Consider the following 15,742-nt stretch of genomic DNA (forward strand, 5'->3'; position numbering starts at 1 on the left):
GAGATCTCCAACACACCATCCCCAATCCTTGGTCCTAGGAAGCAGCCCTCCCTTGGCTGTTAGGCCTGCTTTCCTCTTCACTAGCGTATCCTCAGATGCCATTCTCTAGCTCCTTCTGTTGGCTCTCTTTTCTAGCTGGTGTGAACCATGGCTGGGAAGAAACATCACTAAGGGGCCCGGGAATCCCACCTGCTCCCTGGCCCTCATTTCCAAGGGCTGGACTGCAAGGAGTGCAGCCAGGAAGCCTCACCCATTCAGGGTTCACCTGAGGAGCTGATGTTGTCCACCTGCTTGGCTGCACGCTGATTTGCAGCTGGGGCCGGGGAGTAGGAATGCCCACACAGTGATGCTTGGCATTTCCCTGCACAACTCAGACCAGCACAAGGGACCCCCCAGCTTGATGCTGTTCCCCAGCCAGGGAGCGCCTTCCACAGAGGGCTTAGAACGTGGGATAGACTTTTGGGTTTGTTGACTTTTTCTTGGGTCAGAGTGGGGAGGGGAGGGCTGGGGAGGAGGCAGTTAGGGACTGTGCCCTGCAGCCTGAGAAGAAGGCGAGGGGGAGAGGTGACCTCAAGCTGACCCTCAGCAGCCTGGAGAAGGGGAGTCCTGGGTGGATGCGAGTGAGAGGGAGCAAAGAACAGCAGCCCAAGGGAGAAGAAAGGACCTAAGGCTCCAAGTGTTCAAGCCATATGCAGTCCAATCAACCTGGCAACCAATTAGTCTGATTCACAAAAAAAAAAAAAAAAAAAAAAAAAAAAAATCCCACGTAGGGACAAACTGTAATCAAACACCTATTTATAAGGGTTTATTATGATCATTGTTATTATTTTACTGAGAGGATCATTCTAAAGCCTGTCAGGTGAACGTATGCTTTCAGATCTTCATAAATGCAAATCGCTGCTTCTGGGGTGGGTGAGCAAGCTGAGCCACAGGGCTGCCTTGGGAGGCCATGGGGTGAGGTTCCAGAGGGCAGGCAGAGGGAGCAGTTTGGTTTCATGGACATCTCTGCACAAAGCTCACCGAGAGGCAGCCCAGCAACCACCCATTGCCCACCCTACTCCCCACACTCCTCTCAGAGGGCTGCTGGAGATGGAACTGGCTATGTATCCATTGCCCATGTAGGTAAACAATGCAACAGCCTGACTCGGAAACCTGCCAGAGCTAGGGAAGCTGGAGATTCTCCATAGAAGGCCTGGGTAAAGGGCCCTTCCTGAGTTCTGAGCCAGTTTTGCCCCTGGCTTTTCTGGTCCTTGCCAATCTCTTGGGTCCCTACCAATGGTGAAATTCTATCTCCTGAACTTCCTCATCTAACCACATCCCCAGCCCACCCCAAGGGCTAGAGTACCCCTCCCCTTCATCCTCACAGGAGGCCTCAAGGTCCACCGCCAGGGCTGAGGCTCAATGGTGTGTGCGTGTGTGTGTGTGTGTGTGTGTGTGTGTGTGTGTGTTGGTGGGAGAGTAATGGTAACATACAAGTCCCAAACCCATTCTTCTCAGACCTGGGGAAAACCGGTGTCAGGTCTGGCAAAAAGGTGGAAACTTGGTCTGTGCCAGGAGGAAACAACCAGTTCCTCACCCATTCCTGGCTGGATCCCAGCATGTGGAAAAAAGACAGAACACACGCATTTCCGTGGGTCCCTGGGGGAAGGAGCAGCCGTAATTGGGGAAGTTTCAGAACACGGAAACCCCTTAATCTTGCCCAACGAGGGCATTCATCGTTGGCAAGGCCAGAACTCCAGAGCCACACCCTGCCTGCCCTGCTCCCAGGATGGCATCTTTCCCTCTCGGGAGGGAGGCTGCCTCCTTTCATCAGACTGGGTAGTGGGGAGGGCGATGGTAATCCCGGGGATGCGGGGGTGCTAGGGGAAGGGGGATCCGACGGCAGGGCGGGGTGCTGGGTCACCTGGGTAAGGGTTAAGAAGCTGGAGGCAGCAAGCCAGTTTTGAGTGAGGGGAGAGGGGAGGTTAGGAAGGGGTGAACTCTCCTTCTCCCTGCAATAAATCGGCTTAGCGGACGAGAGCCGAACAGCCCAGAAAGGATTAAAGAAAAGTCTGTATAATACGCGGAGAGCGCGGCGAGGGGAGGGCGAGGAGGGCGGGGGGCGGGGAGAGGGGGAGGGACGGAGGGAGGGCGCGGGGAGCTGGGTGCTCTCGCCGCCGGGAGAGGCGAGCGCTAGGCAGAGAGAGCGCGATTCGGCTCCAAACTCCGGCGCTGCAGCCGATCCGACTCTGGGCCGCGGTGGGCACCGCGCGCAGCCGGGGAGCCGAGAACCGCGGCGCGCCCCGAAGACGCCCAGAGCTCGAGGGTTGCTACGCCTCGCAGAGCCGGAGCTGAGTCGAGCCGGGCGCCTGGGCGGCCCGGCCGCGGCGGCATGGGGGCGCCCCCGCGGCGCTCCGCTCTGCCCGCCACAGCCTCGGCCAGCGGCCGGAGGCAGGAGCGCGTCTGAGCCCATGGCGAGGGGACCCGCCGCCGCCGCCGCCACCGCCGCCGCCCCGCCACCGCAGCCAGCTCCCGGGCACCATGCGAGCCGTCCCGAGCCTCCGCCGCTGCGTCTGCCTGCTGCTCGCCGCGATCCTGGACCTGGCTTGCGGTGAGTGCGCGGGCGCCTGGCGGGTGCCGGGCGGGGAACGCGCGCGGGGATGGGGCACCAGGGGAGAGCGCGGGCTGGGGTCGCTCCGAGAGGCTTGGGCTACGAGCACCGGTCCTGCCTGGGGTCTGTGGAGCTGGTTGGCTTGATGAGGGAGGGAGGACACCTCTGGGGAGAGCGCTCATGGGTTTGTGCCAGGGTGTGTGTGTGTGTATACAATCGTGTGTCTTTGTTGTGTCTCTGGGTGAGGGTGTCCGGGAAGGAGCTATGTGGGGAGAAGGTGCGGGAGTGTATTTAGAGATGCAAGTGTGTGTGCGCCTGTGTGTGTGACGGTGTGGGGTCTGTGTGTGAGTGAGCGAGTGTCTGGAGGGGTGTTAGAGTGTCTGTGTCAGTTACATGGAGAAGGTGTATGTGTGAGAGTGTGAGAGAATGTTGGGGGGGTGTGAACATGTGCCAGCTTCCCGGTGAGGGTGTGAAGTGTGTGAGCTTGTGCCATTGTGGGTGTGAGGTGTTAGGGGGTGGGTATGTGAGGTTTGGCGTTTCACGCGTCTCCCGAGTGTGCAGGTCTCTAGGGGTGTACGACAGCGGATTACTATTTCTGTGTGCACAGGAGACGGGACTTGGGCAGGAGTGTGCTTATCTGGGATGGGTGGGGGTGGAGGTGCCTGGGGGTCGTGTGCTTTGTGGGCCTGGGAGTGTGTGTATGCGTGCCATGGAGCGTGTGGTTCTTGTGTGCAGGGAGGTATGTACGCGTCCGGGACTGGGGAGTTGTGAGCAGCTCAGAGTGTGTGTGTGTGTGTGTGTGTGTCCCGTGTGGACTTGCTCCCGGGTTAGGCTAAGCCAGCTGGAAGGAGGTTGAAGCTGAGCGGGTTCTCCGGAGCCAGCGAGAGGTGGCTCCGCAGCCCCAGGGTCCGCGGTTCGCGGCCGGCCTCCCGCCCAGCGCAGCCGCGTAGTGGGTCTTAAATGGTGACAGAGCCGAAACCTTTTCGCGCAGTGAGCGGAGAGCCAACGCGAGGCTAAAAGCCAGGCGGGAGGGAGGCGGGACCAGCGAAGAGCCGCGGGCACCGAGACTAGAGGGTCCGCGTTGGGATCCTCCTCCGAGCCTGGTGCCAACCTCAGCTTGGCTGGAGTCAGAGCCTGGCTCCGCCTCGGAGGGGGAGGGGGACGCGAGGTGCCAAAAAGTCGTCTTTATGATCAATAAGGTCTCGACCCTGAGCCCCACTGGGTGATAGAGGTGGGCATCACCTCTGCCCTATGCCATAGCCTTGTCCCAGCAGGAGGTGCCTGCCTAGGCTCCGAGAGTGCCTGCCAGGAAGGGGTGCCCCCTTAAAAATTACCCCAACTCCTTCTACCCCGAAGTCCTTGGGGAGTGCTTGGTCTGCTGACAGGAGAAGCTGCAGAATTTGAGCCTGGAAGGTAGTCCTGACAGCGAGGGGGGAGGGGTTGGTGTAACCCAGAAGGAATGCAAACCCTGTACTTTGTTCCCCTATCCTTGGAACAAGAGACTTTCCAAAGTGGATCAAAATCTACCCCCTCAACTTTGGGTTGAGGGTTCCTGGCTTCGGATGCCTCTAGAGGGAAAGGTTATATGGGGGAGGTCCCGGTTCCAGCGCCGCCGAGAGGGCACTGGGTTTGTTGAAAGGCACTGGAGCCCTCACCTGGACATTGCAGGGAGCGGGGGTTGAAGGTTGGGGACCGAAGGTAAGCACCCCTTTCCCTGGGAATGCGCATAACAGAGAGACGAGGCAGGGTGGTGGAGAGGACTGATGGGAAGGGCTTGGTGGGAAACCCTGGCTCCGTCAGGACCCCACCCTGCGAGCTCTCCCTGGAACCCGGGAGCAGCGTTCTTCTGGCTGCCGGGCTGCGGAGAGCTGACCCGGCATCCTGGCGTCTCCGATCCCTTTGCCCGCCTCTGCGGGCTGCGGGAGGCGGGGGTTGGCGTGGCTGAGGGTGAGCGCATCTGGGCCGGGGGAGCCAGCGAGGCCTCCGAGCTCAGCTGCACAGGATGAAGAAAGAGCGCAGACCCGGATCGCGAATGGGAAACTTTGCGCCTCTGGGGTGCAGAGGGAGGTCCGAGGCCGCCGGGAGCCCTCTCTTCTCCGCAGAGGAGAGCACAGGAGGGTGAGGTCCCTCCTTCCTCCTTCCAAGTCTGTGCCCAGAATGGGGGGCGGGGTGCGAGAAGAGTCCGTGAGAGACGCAAGAGGCGGGCCGTGCCGGAGGAGGGCGCCCTTCCTGGAGGTGGCCGAGAGAGGTGCACCTGGCAGCGGCTTTGCAGGGCCACCTGCCTCGGAGGGCGGGGAGAGGAGCAACCCGAGCCGGCCTTTACGAACGTACTGGCGGTCACTGCTCGGGGAGGGAAACGGCCAGAGCGCCCTTGCCGGTTCTGCCCCATTCGCATGGCAGAGCAAGGGTGCCCGACGCTGGAGAGTCGGGTCTGGCAGGAGGAAGGAGGCCGCTGCCCCTCGCACTGGCTGGGCCGGAAGTCCTTGCCCTGGCTCCCCACTTCCCAGAATCAGACCCTCCAGAGGAGAATCCCACATTTCTCGGGGCTCCCGGGAGTGTTATGGGGCGTTTTCAGCTCCTCCAGCCCCCGTGAACTGTGCCTGGGCACTTCTGGGAAGTCCTGCACTGGAGCCTGTGTAGTGGCGCCGGGCTGGGGGTGGAGGAGTGGTCCTCAGCCGCTGTTCAGCCCTGGGAAACGCTCCGCTGACAGCAGGGTGGGGGCGGCCCCAGTTAGGGGTAGCCCACGGCCCCAGCCGGGGGTCTCCGGGATTGCGCGGGCGGAGGTGGGCGGCCCGGCCGGTTCTCTGGTTCTCTGTCTCCGCAGCCGCGTGTCAGCAGGTGGGTGGGATGGAAGGGCTGTCTCCGCTGGGCCGCCGCAGCCGCAGCGCCGAGACTGCGGGGGCTGTGCGCGCGCGAGCGGGTGTGACGACTTTATATATTTATCCTCCCTTCACACGCCCCCTTCCCACCAGGCGGGGACTCTGGCGCGGTAGGGTTTCTTCTCCAGCCCCAACCGGGGGAATTAAGGCTCCTAATCCCTTGCAGGCTGCCCCGCCCATGCCCCTCCAGTGGGGCCCCGCCCCTAGTCATAAACTCCACCCCTCTTCCACCCCCCAACCACCCTGCAAATGGGAGTTTTTCGTTTTCGTGTTTTAAGTGCAGAGAATATTGGAGCTGGAGCGACCTCGGAGATCACTCACTTCGGTGGTGTTGAAACTTCTGTATTTTTCTTTTTCTTTAAAGTAGGAGAACCCGTTTGGAGGAAACATTATCACCCTCCTAAATTCCCCATACCTTGAGCAAGATGATAGGTCCGAAAGCAGAGCTGCCCTAGTGGATGCTAGGATGAGGCCCACATCGAGCGCTTCTTCCACACAAGTCTTTCACAGCCTTAGACTGCTCCCTTCCTCCGCAGCTAATATCGTAGCTGGGGTTTTGTTTTTTCAGTAGCCCCGATTATATGGATCAGCTGCGATGTGTCAAGCAGGATGCTGGCTGCTGCTTCGCAGTCCTCATTCATGCTGCAAGATGGATTTAAGACCTTCTTTTCACAGACTAGGAAACTGAGGTTCAGAGGTTTCAGACTTGTTAACGACAGAAGTGCAGGCTCCTTCCCTCTCCCTCCTAGTTCTGCCCCGGGCTCCTCTGTCCTCCACATCTCCCCTCTCTCTGGCCACAAAGACTCCCTTGGGCAGGGCATGTGAGCAGAGAAGGATCCAGGTCATCTGAGTGATGCCTCAGATTTGCCTGGCTACTCTGATATTTCAGAACATCAGTCACACACGTACTTGAACTTCACTACACTCTCCCAAGATGGGCAGAGAAGGGAGTAGGGGAAGGAGGTGGAGGAGTTTAGCGGACTTGCTTAGGTGCCTGGTTTATAGCAGTGTGTGACTTCAAAGGCAGAGACCAACAAAAAGGAGGCTGGTTAGTTCTATTAACTGGGTTTCCTGGGATCTGCAGAGGTATTTAACCTGGGCAGTTGACAGCCTGGCTTACCACCTTGCCTACCTCTGCTACAGTCCCAGGCCACCAGGAATTCATGTATTCATGCATCCAACAAATGCTTATTGTACACCATGTGCCAGACACGGTGCTGAGCATTGGGAAAGGCTCTGAGCTTGGTAGAGGAGTCCCCTGCCTCTATGGTGTTTAAGGTCAGTGGTAAATTGATGCTTCATTTAGAGGGAGGAAGGGGCTATTATCTCTCTCTGGCCCTAACCAAGCCAGGCATCATGCCATGTGGTTTATCATTCTTGTCTCATAGAATCCTTACAAGCACCCTGAGAAGTAAAATAAGGCCCATTTTGTAGATGAGGAAACTGAGGCTCAGAGAGGCTAGGTAACTTTGCCAAGGCTACCGAGTCGTTAAATGGCAAACAGGAATTCAGATACAGGGTTGTCTGACTCCCTGACCTGTGCTTCCTCCCTCCATGCTCTGCTATCTCCTGGTGATAATTTCCTGAGCCCCCGCCACATGGATGTGTCCAGTCTCCTGTCTGGATGCCTGACTCCTTCCCAAACCCACACTGAAATAGAATCATCCAGGGTGTTCATCTGCACAGATGGGAGAGGGAGTGTTCCTGAAAGCTATTGCCATCACCAAGAGAACGAATAGGCATCTGCTGTGGGCAGGGCACATCTGAAAAGAGCAAGGCCTATGAGTGTGATCCTCATCCCAGGGCAGCGAGAGGCTGGGCATGTTTCCGAAGAGATGAATGACAATCTGTTTTGTCCATCCTCCCTCTCCACCTCCTTTCCTCCCCCATCCACTCCTGTTCCCTTCCCCTCTTTTTTCTTTTCTTCTTCTTTTTTCTTTTTTAAATAAAAGGAGGTTCAGGATCTTTTGTATGTGGAGGAACTGGGAGTTTCAAAACCAGGTCTGAAGCAATCCAGAGACAGCTGCTTTTTCATCACTAGAAAGGGAGTACAGCAGCCCTTACTACTTGTAGGAGGGTGCAAAGCTGTTCATTTCGAATGATAAATGTCAGTGGTGGTAAAACACATGACATCACTTCCTAGGAGGTGTCCTTCTTTAGGATGAAATTCCAAGGAAGATTGGGGTGGTGAGATCCTGGAACCCACCTTTATGCTTTCAGTGAGCTCCAAGAGTGGAGGGGGCCCATGTTCACTAAGACCCCTGGCCAAGATTCCATGGACAGAGCAAATAAAGGTAGTGTGTATGAGGCTGGAGGTGTAGGCCCTGTTCAGCCACCTCTGCAGCCCAGAACAGCAGGAGAGACAGGTCGTGGGCAGGGGGTGGATTGGGGGTGAGGCCTTTCTGAGACTGAGATTTCAGTCCCCTCCCAGGAAAGGAACTTGGTGTTTGTCTTGTCCACCAGTCTTTGTTACATCTCCTGGCCACGTACTAGATTTGCTTTGGGAAATCACCCCCACCCACCCCCACCCCTCAAACACACAAATTGCATGACATCTTGGTGAGTGAGACTACTGGGTAAGGCATCCCCAAGGTAGGCCCTGGAATCTGAATATTGAGCAGACTGTCACAAAGACTGAGAATCACTAGAATGTCCCCCTTGCCATTGGGACCCCCTGGAAACCATCGTTTGTTGGTTTCCTGAGACTGATAATGATGGGACCTACCTCCCAGGGTGCTGAGAGGGTGGAATCAGGCATTACAAGCAGAGCTCTTGGTTAGTCCCGTGGTCTCTGATGCTTGTTACTATTGTTAACCATGGTAGCGATGAGTACCCGCTGAAGCAGCCCCAGTCCTTGTGGTCCTCGACTTTTCCACAGTGTTCTCATTGGTTACTTTTTTTTTGGCTTGAGTGTCCAGTGTCAATTTCTGCTGCTTGCAAGGAAAGGATCGCATGTGATAACCTCCCTAGGTGTGATGACCGGTGCCAGCCTTGGAGTTGCCAGTCTGTGCACTCTTGGTAATACACAGAGGATGGTTCATGGCCCTCTGGCTGGGGATGACCAATCCCACCGCCTGTCCTCTGTCTTTCCCTGGAGTCTTGAGGCCCATTGAGTGCAGTCTGAGACACAAGCTGTTCCCTGCTAGTAAAATGTACAGATGGAGCCAGTCTTATTGTGAACTTCCAATCCCCTGACCCACTAGACCCTGCTCCACACAGGCAGGGACCCCATCTGGTTCTGCTCACTGTTGAGTCTTCTCCACAAAACACATAGCAGGTGATCAGTCAGGTTGTTTGTTTGGATGATTAGGCTACCTCTGGCCTTAAGACATGTGCATCGGCCGGGCGCGGTGGCTCAAGCCTGTAATCCCAGCACTTTGGGAGGCCGAGATGGGCGGATCACGAGGTCAGGAGATCGAGACCATCCTGGCTAACACGGTGAAACCCCGTCTCTACTAAGAAATACAAAAAATAGCCGGGCGAGGTGGCGGGCGCCTGTAGTCCCAGCTACTCGGGAGGCTGAGGCCGGAGAATGGCGTGAACCCGGGAGGCGGAGCTTGCAGTGAGCTGAGATCCGGCCACTGCACTCCAGCCTGGGCTACAGAGCGAGACTCCGTCTCAAAAAAAAAACAAAAAAACAAAAAAACAAAAAAAAAAAAAAAAAAAAAGACATGTGCATCCTGGTTTTGAAGAGGGCTGAGCATGTGGCTTTTTATTTCTATGGAAAATTGTGTGAAAAGGCTTATAGCATGTGGAATTGAGGCTGGACTTGCAGGTGGACTTCCTGGCAGCAAAGATGTTCTGATCCTGGAACTACATTCTTTCTTTCTGAAGTTTCTCAGATAATCAAAGTAGCAGAGGCCCAGACTAGACATCTTAACCCTCTACCTGCTGGCAGTACTTGAAAATGGACAAAACACTTCCACACCCATTATTCCATTTAGATCTCACATCAGACATGGAGACAGCTAGTCTTGTACCCGTTGAACAGATGAGGGAAAATGAGGCCCAGGAAGATGAAAGGATGGCAGTAGGCAGTGGTTGGACTGGAACCCAGATTCTGTGGCTGCAAGCTCAGCCTTCCTCCCATCCTCAACCCATTGCTTGGCTTCATTCAGTCCGCAGGGGTGTGGCATGAGACAGGTCAGTTTCCCATGTGCTTACAGGCCAGTAAGCTTTGACCTGAAGTGTGCACTGTGAGCTGCGTGCTGCTGTAGCCACTTTGCAGATGTGACTTCCTCCATCCTCCACTACTGTCCAAGTGGGTGTTATATCCCCAGTCCACAGGTGAGAACACTGACATGCCCATGGTCACACAGTTTGAGACCAGAACTCACTGTCTCCCCTGTCCCTACAGTCTTGTCCTGCTCAGAGATTTCTGGCCTTAGCTTCTCCATCCTTTGCCTCCTCCTCCACTTCCGCCCTTTTTTGGCTCAGAGAGCAGACATCTGCCCTCAGCTAGCACAGCCCCTGGCTCCCTATAAGGCTTTCTCCAAGTCTCTGCTCACCCACATCCTCCCTTCACAACCCCCCCCACCACACACACACACAGACTCAGGTGTGCCCTAAGCATGTTGGCAGCAGCACTTTGGGCAACACTTTGAAAGCAGCCCTCCTCTGGGGCTAGAGATGGTTGAGGGTAGTCTCCCTCCTGAACAGAACTCTTGAGGGTGAGCATCCCTGCACCCCCGGCCCTGGCACCCAGCCTGGCTCTGAGCACATAGATCCTGAAGATGTGTTTGTTGAATGAATGAATGCTGTCTCCCCTGAGCCTGAGGTTTGGTTCAAACACCAGACCCAGGCTTGTTTCTTGGCCCTACTCAGTTGCCTCTGGAAGTACTTTCTGGTGTGAGAATGTGTCCATTGTCCTTCTCCATTCCATGGACCACTGTGGCATCACAGCTGGCATCTGGAGGAGGGGCCAACATTGCAAGGTGGTGGGAAGACCAAGGGGGCTTCGTGTCCCTTCTATGTTCTCCCTGGAGAGGGGACTGTCGTAGATGGCCAATGGTAGGGGGATTTGGGAAGGTAAAGAAAGAAGGAAGGAGGGAGGGAAGGAAGGAAGAAAGATGAGAAGGAAGGGAGGGAGGGAGGGGGAAGAGAGGAAGGAAAGAAGGAAAGAAGGAAGGGAGGGAGGGAAGGAGGGAGGGAGGAGCGAGCTTTCACTGAGCAGCTACTATGTGCCAAACCCTGTGCCAGACATGTTCACACATAACATCATACTCAACTATCCCAGAAATGCCCATTTGGAAGATAATATTCTCCACCTTTACAGATGAGGTAAAGAGGCTTGGAAAGATTGTGTGACTTGCCTGAGTGAGGGGCAGAGCCAGATTCACACCCAGGCACTGATTTGCACATCTCTTCCCAACTCTGAATTTTTCCCATTGGTAGCTTGAAATGGACCATTACTGGAGTATTCACACAATGAAAATCAGCAAACTATACACTGGGGCTTCCCTCACCCCAGAATTGGTTGTTACACATTTGCCAGCACACCCCTAGGTATGCCCATCCTTCCTAATCCCTGTCTCTGTGGGGGAGCCACCTGGGGTTAATGTGCTTTGGTTTCCGTCTGCACTGGGCTCATGTTGTCGACCACTTCCTAACAAAGTATCCTTGGGCAAGACACTCGCTGTCTGAGTCATAGTTTCCCTGTCTTTTAAAAATAGAGGGTAAGTGAGAGAGAGTAATAGCACATGAAAGCTTTTGGCATGAAACCGGCCTTTCCCTTCCTCCTGATGGGACCAGCAGGCCGTGGAGACTCCGAGATGAGAGTGGGGTCACTGTTTCTTCTCCCTCTGCTGGAGCTGCTTTGGCCGAGAAGTCCATGATCCAGTTACTTCCATTAATTAAGCAGCTGCCCCAGGCCTGATTCTGGACTGACAGAGACATCTCGGGAAGTTTCAGGTTGTGGGCAATCCCACGTTCACTGGGAACGATAAAAAATCACGTGTAATCAAATGGCCAATACAGGGCTTGAACCAAGCTTATGTCTTTGGGGATTAAAGGCAGTGGCGCAGGAAGGCTCTGAAGGATTGAAATAATCTTGACAGGTCAGGAGAGGGTTCCAGGCAGAAGAAACAGCACATGCAAAAGGCTGGGGGGAGAAGGGGGAATGCCATCTGGGCAGGTGAGGGTTGGCGCCATGAGGCACGTGGCCTTGCTTCAGCGCAGGTCCTGGCTGAGAAGCTGGGGAGGAGGTTGGAGGAGCTGGCAGAGACCTGCCTGCTAGGGAAGCGGTCTGGATTTGAGCCCATGGGCTGAGGGGAACGGTTGAAAAGAGTGGAGTGGCATTCCCAGAGCACGGCTCTAGGAAGATTAATTTGGCTTTTCTGGGCCACCTGAAGCTGGAAGCTCTTTCGAACCTCCACTGGGTTATAAATGGTTGCTCTGAGCTGCCCAAAGAGACAATGGACTCCAGAAAGAATGCCATCATTTGGAGATGGCCCACTTCTCCCAGCACATCCTGACTCGGCAAGAAGCGAAAGCCAGGGCCCTGCCCAGGCCCTACCAAGATTGCGCAGCCTGGAATGGGGCTGCCCCAGCCCAAGTGTGTAACTTGGGCCTGATCCAAGAGGCCCAAGGGAGGAGGAGTGTGGTCCTGGGGAGAAGCTTCTAGACCTCCAGTGGGCATGGGCTTTGTGGTCTAACCGGCCTTCAGATTCCACCTCCACCACTTGTTCAATATGTGGACTCAAGTAACCTCTTCATTGCTTTTATCCTTGGTTTCTTCAACTGTACTTGTAACTCTTCACGGTGTCCTCATGGGGTGGGGGCTGCTGGGAAGCGTGAATGGATAATACCAGGAGACCACAGGCACAGTGGCTAGCACACAGTAGGTGTTTGAAAAGTGGTTGCTTCCTTGATGATGTTTGGCTCCCGACCACATGGTAGGAGCACCCTCCAAGTTTTAAGGGGAAGAAGTGTTTATAACCCTCGATGCCCAGGAGGAGAGGATGCGTGGCAGGTTTCCCCACGTGGATCACTGGAAGAATCTTTGGGTTTGGAATTACAGAGCATCTGAGCCAGAAGGGCGCTGGGAAATTATCTGCACTATCTCCTCTCTCCCCATTTTAGAGATGAGAAAACTGAGGCCAGAGAGAGGAATGAGTCCTCCTTTGTTGCATGCACTGAGCATGATGTAGGGGGCAGGTCTTCTCCTTCAATGTCAGGGATCTGTCCCAGGGCTTGGCCAGGTGGACCCACCACCTGAACAGCCTGGCACGGGGAAGCCTCTGGGTCCCCTGAAATTGGGTGGGGACCTTGGCAGCGCTTCAGTAGGGAGCAACCCCCAGCCTCCTACATCACAGGACAGCTTGGGAGTCGCCAGGGAGAGAAGCAGCTGAGCCTTTGGGTTTTTTTTTTTTTTGTTCCTTTGCCAAGCTGTTCCCTTTGCCCTTTTGTTTCTCTTTCTGCAGAGGCGCTCAGCGCTCCTCTGATGGGCTTGTTTGTCAGCAGTCATTGGTGCTTCCTTTATCTCCCCAGCACCATCTCTTCCTCCTTTTATCCCTAACACCGCCCCAGAGGAAGGCGTCCATCACTGGCTGCCCTGGCATCATTCTGGGCTGGGCTGGGCTGGGGGAGGGGCAGCACAAGCCTCCGATACACTGGCAGAGGCTGGGGCGGCCAGAGGGTGGGTAGCTGTGGCATCCTGAGCTGGAGCTCACCGCCCGAGTGCTCTGGTTTTGTCCAGTGGGTGTTCAGGCCATACAACAGCCAAGAGCTGAAGGAAGGCCAGGTGTCTGGTTCCATAGAAGCAGGTGATGAGTTGCTCATTGTCGCCCAGCACCTAATGTCCCAGGCAGGGGTGGAAGGCGTGAGGTGGGGGGCGGCAAAGGCAGTCACCTCACAAAGACTTCTTTGTTCCTGTCTGCAGCAGAGAAGTGGATCTGATCTCGGCTTGGAAGGGAAGAGGCATCAGAAGGCCAATTCCTAGGGCCTGTTGCCTGGCTGGGGAGCTTTTGGGAAGGTGGGGGGAAGAAGGACAAGTTACCCCACGGAAAGCATAGGGGTTACCTCATGGGGAAGAGTTAGCCATTCCCAGGCCAGTCTGGCTTGCAGAAAGGAACTTCTTGTTTCAGGAAGCAGTATAGTCTCTCTCTTCCTTTCCTCACTCCTCCCTCCCTCCCTCCCTCCCTCCCTCCCTCCCTCCCTTCCTTCCTTCCTCCCTTCCTTCCTTCCTTCCTTCCTTCCTTCCTTCCTTCCTTCCTTCCTTCCCTCCCTCCCTTCCTTCCTTCCTTCTTTCCCTCCCTTCCTTTCTCCCTTCCTTCCTTTCTTTCTTCCTTCCTTTCTTTCTTCCTTCCTTCTTTCTTTGTGTGATTGAGGAACTGAACTTTGTTGAATTCAGTGAATAGAAGCCAAGACACTGCTCAGTTTTCATTTAAATGTCAGTAGTCACACATGGCTATGTATTGATTGGAACAGTGCAGCTCTAGACTGTAAGCCCTAAGAGGGCAAGAACTTACCTATTCCCTTCTTTCCTTCCTCTCTTCCTCCCGTCTTCCCTTCCCTCCTTCGTTCCTTCTCTGGCTCTTGTTCATTCGTGCAGCAGATATTCATTGGATGTTTCCTGGGAGTCAGGCACTGTGTTGGGTTCTAGAAATCCAGAGGAGGGTGAATAGGCAAGTTCTTGCCCCACTGGGGCTTACAGTCTAGGGCTACACTGTTTCAATACGTGGCCATGTGTGACTACGGACATTTAAATTAAAACTAAGCAAGTTTTCTCAGCTTCCATTTAGCTGAATTCAACAAAATTCAGTTCCTCAATCACATGAGTCACATTTTAAGTGCTCAACAGTGATTGGTGGCTAGTGATGACAGTATTGGGGTTGTGCACCTTCCAGAAGCTCTACTGGACAGTGCTGGTCTAGGACAATGTTCCTCTTTGGGTGTGGCATGCCCACTGACAGGAAGAAAGTCACAAGGAATCGTAGCTAGGGGGTGGCTTTCCCTTTGCTTTTCTCAGATTGTCTGATGCTCTCATGCTTTAACTCCCCTCTGTCACAGGCTGATTTCTTTCCAACCAAAAGATAATGGGTCTGGGGCAACCAGCCTCCAGCAAGCCAGAGGGGGCAAGGCTTTTAATAACAGTGTTTTGTTTTCATTGTAATTATTTTTCAGTCACTCTCTGTTTAAGGCAACTGATACCAATTTGCCATTTGGGACAGTGATTTAAATTCTCCCTCTTTTAAAAAAAATGGCTTTATTTAAGTAAAAAATGAGTCAAGTTAAAAATGTTAAGTACATAGTGAAGCAGGTGGCTGCAGATACGGCCAGTCTGTGAAGGTGGCCGACGTGAATGTCTGCAGTTAGAAACCTTGGTTCAGACGGAACCACACGGGCTTCTGGAGGCACCATCATTTCTATGTTCTGTGATCCGGGGAACAAGTTACTTCACTCCTTATCAATCAGGTTCTGGCAGGAAATGGCAGGCTCAGCCCGGAACGTCTGAGGAGGGCTTGTTCAAGGGACTATTTGCATAGGATTTCTGGAAAACTGCAGGGGATGGTGCAGCACCTTGGAGCTAGAAGAATCAGGCACTTTCTACCTGTTGCCTGGAGGAGAGATGTAACCAGAAAGCAGGCTGGGCTGTGCCAAGAGGACTGCCAGACAGTCAGGTGGCTCTGTGTAGAGGATTACAGCCAACTCTTGGGGGCCTGGCAGGAAGCTGGAGGGAGAAATACCCTAACTTTACCCTCTTCCTGCCTTTGGGTCCCTTGATGGTGCCATCCATTGATCAACCCTATTGGAAGCCCATACAGACCAGCCTCCAATGTGCAGAGCTGGTAGAAAGGGAAGAGAACAAGCTGGGGTCCAAGCAGCAGAGATCCAGCACAATCCCACTAAGTCTCAGTTTCCCCATTTATAAAACGCTCTATGATGCTCATTGTACCTGACGGGGTTGTGGCGATGATGCAATGAGACAACATATATATAACTAATGATCGGTAGCTATTTACATTTACAACAATAGCAGCAATATGGTGCTTACTCTTGTGTCCAGTCCCAGGTTCCATGGTAGATTTTTCCTGAGCTAGGAAGTAGCGTATGAGAATGGGGTTTTAGGGTCCACGGTGGAATTTGGCTTTTCAGCGGCACGTGGATTTGAAGGGGCAGACAACTTTGGAGGCACATTGCAGCTTGCAAAGCAGAAGCACTAGCGCTCTCCACCGGCTGGTATTGACCTTTGCAGTGTGTCCTTCCTACTCTGGTCTCTTCGACATTTCCACATCTCCCCTGTGCCCTAGTCCATCTTGCTGATTGATTACTT

At 54.6% G+C, this 15,742-nt stretch overlaps 1 protein-coding gene across 1 annotated transcript in view; it reads left to right on the forward strand.

Annotated features, from left to right (window-relative positions):
* The first annotated feature begins 2,127 nt into the window (after positions 1-2,127).
* IGSF21 (immunoglobin superfamily member 21) overlaps positions 2,128-15,742 on the forward strand; it is a 273,116-nt gene continuing 259,501 nt past the window's right edge. Inside the window, exon 1 of the mRNA XM_025389584.1 lies at positions 2,128-2,590. Within this exon, the coding sequence (XP_025245369.1) occupies positions 2,521-2,590 (70 nt within the window). The 5' untranslated portion in view covers positions 2,128-2,520. The remainder of the gene's footprint in view (positions 2,591-15,742) is intronic.

Source organism: Theropithecus gelada, chromosome 1 (genome assembly GCF_003255815.1).
Source record: "Theropithecus gelada isolate Dixy chromosome 1, Tgel_1.0, whole genome shotgun sequence".
NCBI lineage: Eukaryota > Metazoa > Chordata > Mammalia > Primates > Cercopithecidae > Theropithecus > Theropithecus gelada.